We start from the raw sequence: 16,624 nt of genomic DNA, 5'->3' as shown, positions 1-16,624 counted from the left end.
CAGCAACTCACCCAAGCCTTCCCCATTTCTCCAGTCAGCTGATGTTCTGAAAGAGCTGCAAAATCTGGACCCCTACAAATCAGCCAGGCTAGACAATCTGGACCCTTTCTTTCTAAAATTATCTGCCGAAATTGTTGCAACCCCTATTACTAGCCTGTTCAACCTCGCTTTCGTGTCGTCTGAGATTCCCAAAGATTGGAAAGCAGCTGCGGTCATCCCCCTCTTCAAAGGGGGACACACTCTTGATCCAAACTGCTACAGACCTATATCTATCCTGCCTTTTCTAAGGTCTTCGAAAGCCAAGTCAACAAACAGATTACCGACCATTCTGAATCCCACCATACCTTCTCCGCTATGCAATCTGGTTTCAGAGCTGGTCATGGGTGCACCTCAGCCATGTTCAAGGTCCTAAACGATATCTTTACTGCCATCGATAAGAAACAATACTGTGCAGCCGTATTCATTGACCTGGCCAAGGCTTTCGACTCTGTCAATCACCACATCCTCATCGGCAGACTCGATAGCCTTGGTTTGTCAAATGATTGCCTCGCCTGGTTCACCAACTACTTCTCTGATAGAGTTCAGTGTGTCAAATCGGAGGGCCTGATGTCCGGGCCTCTGGCAGTATCTATGGGGATGCCACAGGGTTCAATTCTTGGACCGACTCTCTTCTCTGTATACATCAATGATGTCGCTCTTGCTGCTGGTGAGTCTCTGATCCACCTCTACGCAGACGACACCATTCTGTATACTTCTGGCCCTTCTTTGGACACTGTGTTAACAACCCTCCAGATGAGCTTTAATGCCATACAACTCTCCTTCCGTGGCCTCCAATTGCTCTTAAATACAAGTAAAACTAAATGCATGCTCTTCAACCGATCGCTGCCTGCACCTTCCCGCCTGTCCAACATCACTACTCTGGAAGGTTCTGACTTAGAATATGTGGACAACTACAAATACCTAGGTGTCTGGTTAGACTGTAAGCTCTCCTTCCAGACTCACATCAAACATCTCCAATCCAAAGTTAAATATAGAATTGGCTTCCTATTTCGCAACAAAGCATCCTTCACTCATGCTGCCAAACATACCCGTGTAAAACTGACCATCCTACCGATCCTCGACTCACAGATTACTGCACCTGTACATAGCCCATCTATAATTTAGCCCAAACAACTACCTCTCCCCCTACTGTATTTATTTATTTATTTATTTTGCTCCTTTGCACCCCATTTCTTCTACCTCTATCTTGCACATTCTTCCACTGCAAATCTACCATTCCAGTGTTTTACTTGCTGTATTGTATTTACTTCGCCACCATGGCCTTTTTTTGCCTTTACCTCCCTTATCTCACCTCATTTGCTCACATTGTATATAGACATATTTTTCTACTGTATTATTGACTGTATGTTTACTCCATGTGTAACTCTGTGTTGTTGTATGTGTCAAACTGCTTTGCTTTGTCTTGGCCAGCTCACAATTGTAAATGAGAACATGTTCTCAACTTGCCTACCTGGTTAAATAAAGGTGAAAAAATTTATTTTTTAATTGTGAGCGAGAGTTGAGCCTATGCCTTCCTAATGTCCATTAGTGTGAGAGACAAAGTTTGACCCTACCCTCTTTGTTCAAGCAGAACATCCCCAATACAATAGATAGCCTTCCGCTTGGAGATATATTGTTTGCATACTGCTAGGTGATTTTAAATTCCAAGATTATTCAAAGGATTGGTCACTAGTCCATGTACAGATGTGAGTTATGAAGGCATTAACGGAGTGTGTCTGTCTGTTTCTTTGTTTGTTCCTCCGTCCCTCAGCCAACTGTTTTGCCAGCTCAGTGAACTGCAGAGCAGCTAATTACTGGTACTCTGGCTTCATCCGCCTCCAGACTCTCATCGACGCCGCCATCATACAGGTGAGATCAAATGTTATTTGTCACATGTGCCGAATACAACAGGTGTAGTAGACCTTACAGTGAAATGCTTACTTATAAGCCCTTAACCAACAATGCAGTTTTAAGAAAATACCTTTTTAAAAACGTATGAGATAAGAATAACAAATAATTAAAGTGCAGCAGTAAATAACAATAGCGGGGATATATACATATATATATGTATATATATACATATATATATATATATATGTACCTGTGCGGGGGGCACCGGTGTCGAGGTAATTGAGGTAATTATGTACACGTAGTTAGTTCTTAAAGTGGCTATGCATAGATATTAACAGAGAGTAGCAGCAGCGTGAGGGGGGGCAATGCAAATAGTATGGGTAGCCATTTGAGCTGTTCAGGATAGAGGTCGACCAATTATGATTTTTCAACTCCGATATCGATTATTGGAGATCCAAAAAAAGCCGATACTAATTAATTGGCCAATTTTTATATATACATTTGTAATAATGACAATTACAGCAATACTGAATGAACACTTTTATTTGAACTTAATACATAAATAAAAATACATTTAGTCTCAAATAAATAATGACATGTTCTATTTGGTTTAAAGTAAAAGTGCAATAAATGCCATGTAAAAAAGCTCACGTTTAAGTTCCTTGCTCTGAGCATAAGAACATATGAGAGCTGGTGGTTTCTTTTAACATGAGTCTTCAATATTCCCAGTTAAGAAGTTTTAGGTTGTAGTTATTATAGGAACTGTAGGACTATTTCTCTCTAACATTTGTATTTCATATACCTTTGACTATTGGATGTTCTTATAGGCACTATAGTATTGCCAGCCTAATCTCGGGAGTTGATAGGCTTAAAGTCATAAACAGCGCTGTGCTTCAATCATTGCGAAGAGCTGCTGGCAAACGCAGTAAAGTGCTGTTTGAATGAATGCTTACAAGCCTGCTGCTGCCTACCACCGCTCAGTCAGACTGCTATATCAAATCATTGACTCTATTGTAATATAATAGACACAGAAATAACAAGCCTTAGGTCGTTAATATGGTCGAATCCGGAAACTATCATTTCGAAAACAAAACGTTTATTCTTTCAGTGAAATACGAAACCGTTACGTATTTTACAGAACGGGTGGCATCCAGGAATCAGGAGGATTTGCCAAATGGAGGGCGAGGGAGAGCTTTGTACGCGTCTGTGTGTGGAGTAAAGGTGGTCTAGAATTTTTTTCCCTCTGGTTGCACTTTTAACATGCTTATAGAAATGAGGTAAAACTGATTTAAGTTTTCCTGCATTAATTAAAGTCCCCGGCCACTAGGAGCGCCACCTCTGGATTAGCGTTTTCCTGTTTGCTTATGGAGGAATACAGCTCATTGAGTGTGGTTTTTGTGCCAGTCTCAGTCTGTGGTGGTATGTAGACAGCTACAATTAATAAAGATAAAATCTCTAGGTAGATAGTGTGGTTTACAGCTTACCATGAGATACTCTACCTCAGGCGAGCAAAACCTTGAGACTTCCTGAGATATCGAGCACCAGCTATTGTTTAGAAATATGCATTGGCCCTCGCCCTGTTTCTTACCAGAGGCTGCTGTTCTGTCCTGCCGATGGAGTGTATAACCCGCCAGCTGTTTGTTCTTAATGTCGTCGTTCAGCCACGGCTCTGTGAAACATAAGATATTACAGTTTTTAATGTCCCGTTGGTAGGATATACCGTGGGGCAAAAAAATATTTAGTCAGCCACCAATTGTGCAAGTTCTCCCACTTAAAAAGATGAGAGGCCTGTAATTTTCATCATAGGTACACTTCAACTATGACAGACAAAATGAGAAAAACAAATCCAGAAAATCACATTGTAGGATTTTGAATGAATTTATTTGCAAATTATGGTGGAAAATAAGTATTTGGTCACCTACAAACAAGCAAGATTTCTGGCTCTCACAGACCTGTAACTTCTTCTTTAACTTCTTCGATATAGGGGGCGCTCTTTGAATTTTTGGATGAAAAACATTCCCGTTTTAAACAAGATATTTTGTCACGAAAAGATGCTCGACTATGCATATAATTGACAGCTTTGGAAAGAAAACACTGACGTTTCCAAAACTGCAAAGATATTGTCTGTGAGTGCCACAGAACTGATGTTACAGAAAAAACCCAGATAAAAATACAATCAGGAAGTGCCGCATTTTTTTAAACCGCCTCATGGCAATGACTCCTTATATGGCTGTGGAGGAGCTAGGAGTCAGCTTACCTTTTCCACGTTTTCCCCAAGGTGTCTGCAGCATTGTGACGTAGTTGTAGGCATATCATTGGAAGATTGACCATAAGAGACTACATTTACCAGGTGGTCGCTTGGTGTCCTCCGTCGCAATTATTGCGTAATCTCCAGCTGCAGTATTTTTCCGTTTGCCTCTGATGACAAACCGACTGCCAGGAATGATTTTTCATCGAATAGAATTGTGAAAAACACCTTGAGGATTGATTCTAAACAACGTTTGCCATGTTTCTGTCGATATTATGGAGCTAATTTGGAAAAAAGTTTGGCCTTGTAAGTGACTGCATTTTCGGGGGTTTTTCTTAGCCAAACGTGATGAACAAAACGGAGCTATTTCTCTTACACAAATAATCTTTTTGGAAAAAATGAACATTTGCTATCTAACTGAGAGTCTCGTCATTGAAAACGTCCGAAGTTCTTCAAAGGTAAATTATTTTATTTGAATGCTTTTCTTGTTTTTGTGAAAATGTTGCCTGCTGAATGCTAGGCTTAATGCTATGCTAGGCTATCAATACTCTTACACAAATGCTTGTGTAGGTTTGGTTAAAGCATATTTTGAAAATCTGAGATGACAGTGTTGTTAACAAAAGGCTAATCTTGTGTTTCAATATATTTATTTCATTTCATTTGCGATTTTCATGAATAGGAAACGTTGCGTTATGGTAATGAGCTTGAGGCTATGATTACGCTCCCGGATACGGGATTGCTCGACGCTAGAGGTTAAGAGGCTCCTCTATCCTCCACTCGTTACCTGTATTAATGGCACCTGTTTGAACTTGTTATCAGTATAAAAGACACCTGTCCACAACCTCAAACAGTCACACTTCAAACTCCACTATGGCCAAGACCAAAGAGCTGTCAAAGGACACCAGAAACAAAATTGTAGACCTGCACCAGGCTGGGAAGACTGAATCTGCAATAGGTAAGCAGCTTGGTTTGAGGAAATCAACTGTGGGAGCAATTATTAGGAAATGGAAGACATACAAGATCACTGATAATCTCCCTCGATCTGGGGCTCCACGCAAGATCTCACCCCGTGGGGTCAAAATGATCACAAGAACGGTGAGCAAAAATCCCAGAACCACACGGGGGGACCTAGTGAATGACCTGCAGAGAGCTGGGACCAAAGTAACAAAGCCTACCATCAGTAACACACTACGCTGCCAGGGACTCAAATCCTGCAGTGCCAGGCGTGTCCCCCTGCTTAGCCAGTACATGTCCAGGCCCGTCTGAAGTTTGCTAGAGAGCATTTGGACAATCCAGAAGAAGATTGGGAGAATGTCATATGGTCAGATGAAACCAAAATATAACTTTTTGGTAAAAACTCAACTTGTCGTGTTTGGAGGACAAAGAATGCTGAGTTGCATCCAAAGAACACCATACCTACTGTGAAGCATGGGGGTGGAAACATCATGCTTTGTGGCTGTTTTTCTGCAAAGGGACCAGGACGACTGATCCGTGTAAAGGAATAATGAATAGGGCCATGTATCGTGAGATTTTGAGTGAAAACCTCCTTCCATCAGCAAGGGCATTGAAGATGAAACGTGGCTGGGTCTTTCAGCATGACATTGATCCCAAACACACCGCCCGGGCAACGAAGGGGTGGCTTCGTAAGAAGCAAATACTTATTTTCCACCATAATTTGCAAATAAATTCATAAAAAATCCTACAATGTGATTTTCTGGATTTTTTTCTCATTTTGTCTGTCATAGTTGAAGTGTACCTATGATGAAAATTACAGGCCTCTCATCTTTTTAAGTGGGAGAACTTGCACAATTGGTGGCTGACTAAATACTTTTTTTGCCTCACTGTAGGTGAATATACTGCCAAATTCTCTAAAATGACGTTGGAGGTGGTTTATGGTTGAGAAATTAACATTAAACTCTCTGGCAACAGCTCTGGTGGACTTTCCTGCAGTCAGCATGCCAATTGCATGCTCCCTCGACTTGAGACACCTGTGGAATTGCGTTGTGTGACAAAACTGCAAATGTTAGTGGCCTTTTATTGTGTGTATGGAATTTCTGGGATATTTTATTTCAGCTCATGAAACATGGGACCAACACTTTACATGTTGCGTTTATATTTTTGTTCAGTGTATATTAATGCTTGATCCCTGCCTATGTCCTGTGTTCAGATGCAGACCAAGCGGTCAGTATGGAGTGAGATGGACCACCTGCGTGTGGTGATGATGGGCCAGCCAGGGTCAGTGGAGGTCCAAAAGTTTCCCCACGCTCTCATCTCCATCTACCTGGTGCTGGCTTTCACACCCTTCATCACCTTCCTCATCGTCAACGTGGCAGCAGAGAAGGAACACAGGCTCAAAGACACCATGACCATGATGGGCCTCTACGACTCTGCCTTCTGGTCAGTAGGATGATTTGTGTTTGTTAAAGTAAATGCTGTATACATTTATACTATATTGCCATAAAGAACCTCCAACAGTTAACTGACTCAATGATGGAGGCTGGCGTACCATGTGCAAAGCTAGGTTGTTAAAGAAATAACATTATTAAGGCTTTTTACATCATCCCACGTAAGGGCGGCAGGTAGCCTATTGGTTAGAGCGTAACCGAAAGGTTGCAAGATCGAATCCCAGAGCTGACAAGGTAAAAATCTGTCGTTCTGCCCCTGAACAAGGCAGTTAACCCACTGTTCCTAGGCCGTCATTGAAAATAAGAATTTGTTCTCAACTGACTTGCCTAGTTAAATAAAGGTAAAATAAAAAAAATAAGAGTGAGGGGAGGATTTTTACATAATTTATGTTATGATATCTGCTTTTTTTTCTCTACAAAGGTGTGTGTGTGTGTGTGTTGATGTTTCAACAGGCTTTCGTGGGGCCTGCTGTATGCAGCTCTGGTCACCACCATGTCCATCCTCATGTCCATCATCGCTACCTATACAGCTCTCTTCCCCAACAGTGACTTCATCGTCATCTTCCTCCTCATCTTCCTCTACGGCATCTCCTCTGTGAGTACCTCTAATGAGCCCTGGTTCGTTCATGACATGCCATTTACTGTGTGTTCAATTAAATCCCTGAAACAGAAGAACAGAGTTGAAGTTCAGACTGTTCTAAAAGATAATATACAGTACCATTCAAACGTTTGGACACCTACTCATTTCAGGGTTTTTCTTTATTTTTACTATTTTCTACATTGTAGAATTATAGTAAAGACATCAAATAACACACATGTAATCATGTAGTAACCAAAAAAGTGTTAAACAAATCCAAATATATTTATTGCATCACTGCCTGGTATGGCAACTGCTCGTCCTCCGACCGCAAGGCACTACAGAGGGTAGTGCGTACGGCCCAGTACATCACTGGGGCCAAGCTTCCTGCCTTCCAGGACCTCTATACACGAGCAATGGACAGTAGACCAGTGGAAATGTTTTCCTTGCGTGCGCTGCAGTCTCAAAGAAAACCATTAGTAACACACTATGCCGTCATTGGTTAAAATCCTGCAGTGCACCCAAGGTCCCCCTGCTCAAGCCAGCGTATGTCCAGGCCCGTCTGAAGTTTGCCAATGACCATCTGGATGATCCAGAGGAGGAATGGGCGAAGGTCATGAGGTCTCATGAGACAAAAATAGAGCTTTTTGGTCTAAACTCAACTCGCCGTGTTTGGAGGAAGAAGAAGGATGAGTACAACCCCAAGAACACCATCCCAACCGTGAAGCATGGAGGTAGAAACATCATTCTTTGGGGATGCTTTTCTGCAAAGGGGATTGGACGACTGCACCGTATTGAGGGGAGGATGGATGGGGCCATGTATCACGAGATCTTGGCCAACAACCGCCTTCCCTCAGTAAGAGCATTGAAGATGGGTCGTGGCTGGGTCTTCCAGCATGACAACGACCCGAAACACACAGCCAGGGCAACTAAGGAGTGGCTCCGTAAGAAGCATCTCAAGGTCCTGGAGTGGCCTAGCCAGTCTCCAGACCTGAACCCAATATAAAATCTTTGGAGGGAGCTGAAAGTCCGTATTGCCCAGCAACAGCCCCGAAACCTGAAGGACCTGGAGAAGGTTTGTATGGAGGAGTGGGCCAAAATCCCTGCTTCAGTGTGTGCAAACCTGGTCAAGAACTACAGGAAACGTATGATCTCTGTAATTGCAACAAAGGTTTCTGTACCAAATATGAAGTTCTATTTTTCTGATGTATCAAATACTTATGTCATGCAATAAAATGCAAATTAATTACTTTAAAATGCTTTGTGATTTTCTGGATTTTTGTTTTAAATTCTGTCTCTCACAGTTGAAGTGTACCTATGATAAAAAATTACAGACCTTCCATGCTTTGTAAGTAGGGAAAACCTGCAAAATCAGCAGTGTATCAAATACTTGTTCTCCCCACTGTATATACTGTATTTTTGTCAATTCCACTACAGCATTGCTCGTCCTAATATTTATATTTCTTCATTCCATTATTTTACTTTGAGATTTGTGTGTATTGTTGTGAATTGTTATATGTTACTCCACTGTTGGAGCAATGAACAAACATTTCTCTACACTCGCAATAACATCTGCTAAATATGTGTATGTAACCAATACAATTTGATTTGATTTACATTTAACTGGGTGAATGGAATATGAATGACAGTCATCCAATATGCTGTAATAGATGTAAGGCCATGTTCATGAAAAAAAATATATAGTTGAAGTCAAAAGTTTACGTACACTTAGGTTGGAGTCATTAAATTCGTATTTCAACCACTCCACACATTTCTTGTTAACCAACTATAGTTTTGGCAAGTCGGTTAGGACATCTACTTTGTGCATGACACAAGTAATTTTTCCAACAATTGTTTACAGACTAATTGTTTCACTTATAATTCACTGTATCACAATTCCATTGGGTCAGACGTTTACATACACTATATCGACTGTTCCTTTTAACAGCTTGGAAAATTCCAGAAAATGATGTCATGTCTCTAGAAGCTTCTGATGGGCTAATTTACGTGCCTCTTTTCTTTTGATTTTCCCATGATGTCAAGCAATCAGCCAAGACCTCAGGAAAAAAAAATGTAGACCTCCGCAAGTTTGGTTCATTCTTGGGAGCAATTTCCAAACGCCTGAAGGTACCACGTTAATCTACACAAACAATAGTACGCAAGTATAAACACTATGGGACCATGCAGCCGTCACACCGCTCAGGAAGGAGACGCGTTCTGTCTCCTAGAGATAAACGTACTTTGGTGCGAAAAGTGCAAATCAATCCCAGAACAACAGCAAAGGACCTTGTGAAGATGCTGGAAGAAACGGGTAAAAAAGTATCTATATCCAGAGTACAACGAGTCCTATATCGACATAACCTGAAAGGCCGCTCAGCCAGGAAGAAACCGCTGCTCCAAAACCCGCCATAAAAAAGCCAGACTACGGTTTGCAATTGCACATGGGGACAAAGATGGTACTTTTTGGAGAAATGTCCTCTGATCTGATGAAACAAAAATAGAACTGTTTGGCCATAATGACCATCGTTATGTTTGGAGGAAAAAAGAGGGAGGCTTGCAAGCCGAAGAACACCATCCCAACCGTGAAGCACGGGGGTGGCAGCATCATGTTGTGGGGGTGCTTTGCTGCAGGAGGGACTGGTGCACTTCACAAAATAGATGGCATCGTGAGGAAGGAAAATGATGGGGATATATTGAAGCAAAATCTCAAGACATCGGTCAGGAAGTTAAAGCTTGGGCGCAAATGGGTCTTCCAAATTAACAATGACCCCAAGAATACTTCCAAAGTTGTGGCAAAATGGCTTAAGGACAACAAAGTCAAGGTATTGGAGTGGCCATCACAAAGCCCTGACCTCAATCCCATAGAACATTTGTGGGCAGAACTGAAAAAGTGTGTGTGAGCAAGGAGGCCTACAATCCTGACTCAGTTATACCAGATCTGGAATGGGCCAAAATTCACCCAACTTATTGTGGGAAGCTTGTGGAAGACTACAAGAAACGTTTGACCAAAGTTAAACAATTTAAAGGCAATGCTACCAAATACTAATTGAGTGTATGTAAACGTCTGACCCACTGGTAATGTGATGCAAGAAATAAAAGCTGAAATAAATCATTCTCTCTACTATTATTGTGACATTTCAAATTCTTAAAATAAAGTGGTGATCCTAACTGACCTAATACAGTGATTTTTTTACTAGGATTAAATGTCAGGAATGTTGAAAACTGAGTTTAAATGTATTTGCCTAAGGTGTATGTGAACTTCTGACTTCAACTGTAATCTTTCCTCAGCTTATACGGCACCGACCGCCACTGGTGTGGGTGTATGTGTGACACCGACTGGCTCGATTCGGTGCTTTGTAGCAAGATTTTAAATAGTGTTTTTTACATTGGATAAAAGTAGAGACTCAGAGCTGGACAATGGTATATCATACACTGCAGTTACGCTTTGAAAGTTTATAACTTGTAACTCCACTTATGAGAAAATGGCCCTTGAATGTTTGGGTACACCTACTGGAGAGCTCTTCTTTGTCTATACCCATTCATCATTGTTCACACCCTCTTAAGCCTTAGCCCCACCCATCTTTTTAAAGATTCACATGTGAGGCCATGTGCTAAACATAGTGAGAAATTTGTAAACAACCAAAGATTTAAATACTAAAAATGATAAGTAGTAGCAAAAATACATTATTTAGTCCTTGGCCTATACCCTATTCTGACTTTTGGACAGGTCATGTTCTTCACCTTACCATCTCTGGTAAACACACAACATATCAACCAAAATCAAAATGTATTTTTCACATGCAAAAGGTGTAAATGATACAGTGAAATGGTTACTTGCATATTTGCATAGTAGCAATATCAAAAATAGAAAGTGTCCATGTAAATATTTTATATTTATTAGATGATTCTTACCCAGACACACTTGTCTAAATTGATGGGTCATGTGAAAGAAGTGCAATAACCACCCCCCAGCCACATCTAGTTAAGTGTATGGGTCACTATATTGTCTAGACATGTTCATGAAATACAATAGATGACCGTAATCACACCTGGCTAACTTGGTGGGTCATGTCATCTGGCGAGGTAGAGTCTTTTGTTTAGACATGTAGCTAGATAAACAATGAACCTAATGGTGCTTTCAAGACATCTGGGAACTTGGAAAAAATACGAGGTGAAATCATGACATCAGTGCTCTCTCTTCAGGTCGGAAGGTCGGGACTCTATAAAGAGGCCCGAGATTCCGAGTTGGATGACCGCAAAAAAAACTATTTTTCCCAGTCGGAGGTCGTTTTTTTTTGTGAGTTCCCAGTTGTTTTGAATGTGGCAATAATCCCAACCATAACTACTGGCAATACAAACTAATTGTCATAGCTAGCTACTATGCAATCTGCAGGTAGCTAAAGCTAACTAGGTTCAGTGTTAGCTAGCTAGCTAACATTAGGCTATGACTAGCAATGCAAATGGCTTTGTGAGATACAAATAATATTACTACACAGATCATACACGTAATGTTAGCTAGCGAGCCAGCCAGCTAACTTTAGCTAGCAAATGTTATCTAACAGTACTCTTTAACTTGCAATGAAAATGACTTTCTGACTAAATTAGAAATGTATGGTATTTGAAAATGTAGCTAGCTAGACTATATTCCCCGTATACATGGATGAACGCTTCCCTCTGTCATGGATGCCATGGTTGCCATTAAATTGAAGCTGTAATCCAGAGACAGTTGTTTTATACAACAGTGTGTTCTCTTTTCGACTCACTCTGCATATTTGCTATCAAAAGCCAGAATTTTCTCCATCTCCTTAGCTAGCATACTCTGCTTTCACTGGGCATTCCACTGATTTCAAAACTCTGTCAACTTCTTCTTCTTCTACCGTTTGAGAAGACTCCAATGTCTGGTTCAATGAAAATGTTTTAACTTAAATCAGGGATTTCCCTATAGTCTGATTCATTTTCAGAGTCCGCATGGCACAATCGTACTCCAGAAAGTGAGAGCAGTACAGTAGCAACACTTTTGCAGTTCTTCATGATACCTTTCAAAAAAGCCACAGTAGTAAGGATTACTAAAACACATACTGAGCAGCTCATGTTAAAGACAAGCATGCTACATGGCAGACCAATCTGAACTCCTCTCTCAGCATGTCCAGATCATCCATTATCATAGCCAATCATTGCTAGCGGGAAGGTTCCTGTCTGGCTAAACCAACTAAACTTATAATTGTATTTATTTATTCAAATTTACAGATGGCATAAAATGTAGTTATTAAGGCACATGAAAGTTCACATGTTCCAGAAGGAATTTCTGGCAAAAAAAAATGCATTTTGATGGGGGGAAAAAATGGCTCTCCCGTGAAGTAGTTATGTGCGACATATGCCTAGTTTCCTAGGTTTGGACACACCTTCTCATTCCAGGGTTTTTATTTATTTTTTACTATTTTCTACATTGCAAAATAATCAATATATTTTTGATTCTTGAAAGTAACGACCCTTTGCATGATGACAGCTTTGCACACACTTGGCATTCTCTCAACCAGCTTCACCTGGAATGCTTTTCCAAACATCTTGAAGGAGTTCCCACATTTGCTGAGCACTTGTTGGTTGCTTTTCCTTCACTCTGCGGTCCAACTCATACCAAACCATCTCAATTGGGGTGAGGTCGGGTGATTGAGGAGGCCAGGTCATCTGATGCAGTACTCCATCACTCTCCTTCTTGGTCAAATAGCCCATACACAGCCTGGAGGCGTGTTGGGTCCTTGTCCTGTTGAAAAACAAATGATAGTACCACTAAGTGCAAACCAGATGGGATGGTGTATCACTGTGGTAGCCATGCTGGTTAAGTGTGCCTTGAATTGTAAATAAATCACCAACAGTGTCACCAGCAAAGCACCATCACACCACCTCCATGCTTCACGGTGGGATCCACACATGCGGAGATCATCCGTTCACCTACTCTGCGTTTCATAAAATATTTGGACTCATCAGACAGATTTCCACAGTCTCATGTCCATTGCGCGTGAAGAAACTTTCAAAGTTCTTGACATTTTCCAGATTGACTGACCTTCATGTCTTAAAGTGATGATGGACTGTTGTTTCTCTTTGTTTATTTGAGCTGTTCTTGCCATAATATGGATCACCCCTACCTTGTCACAACACAACTGATTGTCTCAAACGCATTAAGAAGGAAGGAAATTCTACAAATGAACTTTTAACATGGCACACCTGTTATTTGAAATGCATTCCCGGTGACTACCTGAGTTGAGAGAATGCCAAGAGTTTGCAAAGCTGTTGTCAAGGCAAAGGGTGGCTACTTTGAAGAATCTCAAATATAAAATATATTTTGATTTGTTTAACACTTCTTACTAAATGATTCCATATGTGTTATTTCATAGTTTTGATGTATTCACTATTATAAAAATACAGAAAGAAGTCCTGCAACAAGTAGATGTGTCCAAACTTTGTGTGTGTGTGTGTGTGTGTGTGTGTGTGTGTGTGTGTGTGTGTGTGTGTGTGTGTGTGTGTGTGTGTATTAAAAACAGAAATGCCTTATTTACATAAGAGTTCAGACCCTTTGCTATGAGACTTGAAATTGAGCACTGGTGCATCCTGTTTCCATTGATCATCCTTGAGATGTTTGTACAGCTTGATTGGAGTCCACCTGTGGTAAATTTCAATTGACTGGACATGATTTGGAAAGGCACACCTGTCTATATATGGTCCCACTGTTGACAGTGCATGTCAGAGAAAAAAACAAGCCATGGGGTTTGGAATTGTCCGTAGAGCTCTGAGACAGGATTCTGTTGAGGAACAGATCTGGGGAAGGGTATCAATTCATTTATGCAGCATTGAGGGTCCCCAAGAACACAGTGGCCTCCATCATTCTTAAATGGAAGAAGTTTGGAACCACCCAGACTATTCCTAGAGCTGGCTGCCCGGCCAAACTGAGCAGTCGGGGAGAAGGGCCTTGGTCGGGGAAGTGACCAAGAACCCAATGGTCAATCTGACAGAACTCCGTAGTTCCTCTGTGGAGATGGGAGAACCTTCTAGAAGTGGGGTGGGCAACTCCAGTCCTCGAGTGCCTGATTGGTGTCACATTTTTTCTCCATCCCTAGCGAACACAGCTGATTAATCAAATATCCTTCTAAACTGAAGATCATGATTAGGTGATTATTGGAGTCAGGTGTGTTAGCTGGGGCTGGGGCAAAACTGTGACACCAATCAGGACTGGAATTGCCCAACCCTGTTCTAGAAGGACAACCGTTTTTGCAGCACTCCACTAATCAGGCCTTTATGGTAGAGTGACTAGATGGATGCCACTCCTCAATAAAAGTACAAGAGACATGCCTCTTGGAGTTTGCCAAAAGGCACTTAAAGACTCTGAGAAGCAAGATTCTCTGGTCTGATGAAACCAATATTTAACTCTTTGGCCTGTATGCCAAGCGTCACGTGTAGAGGAAACCTGGCACCATCCCTACGGTGAAGCACGGTGGTGGCAGTATCATGCTGTGGGGATGTTTTTCAGAGGCAGGGACTGGGAGACTAGACTAGGGGATCGAGGGAAAGATGAACAGAGCAAAGTACAGAGATATCCTTGATGAAAACCTGCTACAGAGCTCTCAGAACCTCAGACTGAGGTGAAGGTTCACCTTCCAAAAGGACAACAACCCTAAACACACAGCGAAGACAACGCAGGAGTGACTTCAGGACAAGTCTCAATGTCCTTGAGTGGCCCAGCCAGAGCCCGGACTTCATCCTAATCTAACATTTCTGGGGAGACCTGAAAATAGCTGTGCAGCAACCCTCTCCATCCAACCTGACAGAGCTTGAGAGGATCTAGAGAGAAGAATGGGAGAAACTCCCCAAATACAGGTGTGTGCCAAGCTGGTGGCATCATACCCAAGAAGACTTGAGGCTGTAATCGCTGCCAATGGCGCTTCAACAAAGTACTGAGTAAAGGGTCTGAATACTTAATTATTTCAGTTCTTTATTTTTAATAAATTGGTATAATTTCTAAACATGTTTTTGCTTTGTTGTTATTGTGGTATTGTGTGTAGATTGATGAGTGAAAAAACAACAGGGCACCTCATGGCAAAGAACTCTCTGAGGATCTGAAAAAAAGAATTGTTCCTCTACATAAAGATGGCCTGGGCTATAAGAAGATTGCCAAGAGCCTGAAACTGAGCTGCAGCACGGTGGCCAAGACCATACAGCGGTTTAACTGGACAGGTTTCACTCAGAACAGGCCTCGCCATGGTCGACCAAAGAAGTTGAGTGCACATGCTCAGCATCATATCCAGAGGTTGTCTTTGGGAAATAGACGTATGAGTGCTGCCAGCATTGCTGCAGAGGTTGAAGGGGTGGGGGGTCAGCCTGTCAGTGCTCAGACCATACGCCGTACACTGCATCAAATTGGTCTGCATGGCTGTCGTCCCAGAAGGAAGCCTCTTCTAAAGATGATGCACAAGAAAGCCTGCAAACAGTTTGCTGAAGACAAGCAGACAAACAACATGGATTACTGGAATCATGTCCTGTGGTCTGATGAGACCAAGATAAACTTATTTGGTTCAGATGGTGTCAAGCATGTGTGGCGGCAACCAGGTGAGGAGTACAAAGACAAGTGTGTCTTGCCTACAGTCAAGCATGGTGGTGGGAGTGTCATGGTCTGGGGCTGCATGAGTGCTGCCGGCACTGGGGAGCTACAGTTCATTGAGGGAACCATGAATGCCAACATGTACTGTGACATACTGAAGCAGAGCATGATCCCCTCCCTTCGGAGACTGGGCCGCAGGGCAGTATTCCAACATGATAACGACCCCAAACACACCTCCAAGACGACCACTGCCTCGCTGCCTTGCTAAAGAAGCTGAGGGTAAAGGTGATGGACTGGCCAAGCATGTCTCCAGACCTAAACTCTATTGAGCATCTGTGGGGCATCCTCAAATGGAAGGTGGAGGAGTGCAAGGTCTCTAACATCCACAGGTCCGTGATGTCGTCATGGAGGAGTGGAAGAGGACTACAGTGGCAACCTGTGAAGCTCTGGTGAACTCCATGCCCAAGAGGGTTAAGGAAGTGCTGGAAAATGATGGTGGCCACACAAAATATTGACACTTTGGGCCCAATTTGGACATTTTCAGGGGTATAAAAAAGGGGTAGGGGTATAAAAAAAGAAACGTCCTCTCACTGTCAACTGTGTTTATTTTCAGCATCTTAACATGTGTAGATATTTGTATGAACATAACAAGATTGAACAAGTGCCACAGACATGTGACTAACATACATTTAATATTATGTCCCTGAACAAAGGGGGGAGGCAGAGAAGTAACAGTCAGTTTATGGTGTGGCCACCAGCTGCATTAAGTACTGCAGTGCATCTCCTCCTCATGGACTATACCAGATTTGCCAGTTCTTGCTGTGAGATGTTACCCCACTCTTCTACCAAGGCACCTGCAAGTTCCTGGACATTTATGGGGGGAATGACCCTAGCCCTCACCCTCCGATCCAACA

The 16,624-nt window shown here is 42.0% G+C and overlaps 1 protein-coding gene across 2 annotated transcripts in view; it reads left to right on the top strand.

The window, feature by feature from the left end:
• abca5 (ATP binding cassette subfamily A member 5) overlaps positions 1 to 16,624 on the top strand; it is a 97,282-nt gene that overhangs the window by 29,319 nt on the left and 51,339 nt on the right. For both annotated transcript variants that reach the window (XR_016491076.1, XM_021581043.3), the window contains exons 5-7: positions 1,811 to 1,908; positions 6,306 to 6,535; positions 6,997 to 7,138. Coding sequence is in view for 1 of the 2 variants with exons in the window: in XM_021581043.3 (XP_021436718.3) it covers positions 1,811 to 1,908; positions 6,306 to 6,535; positions 6,997 to 7,138 (470 nt within the window). In the remaining variant the exon portion in view is untranslated. The remainder of the gene's footprint in view (positions 1 to 1,810; positions 1,909 to 6,305; positions 6,536 to 6,996; positions 7,139 to 16,624) is intronic.

Source organism: Oncorhynchus mykiss, chromosome 23, assembly GCF_057628025.1.
Source record: "Oncorhynchus mykiss isolate SJ-2025 chromosome 23, ASM5762802v1, whole genome shotgun sequence".
In the NCBI taxonomy this organism is placed as follows: domain Eukaryota; kingdom Metazoa; phylum Chordata; class Actinopteri; order Salmoniformes; family Salmonidae; genus Oncorhynchus; species Oncorhynchus mykiss.
Note: the sequence above shows the minus strand (reverse complement) of the source record. Positions and strands in the feature narration are given on the sequence as shown.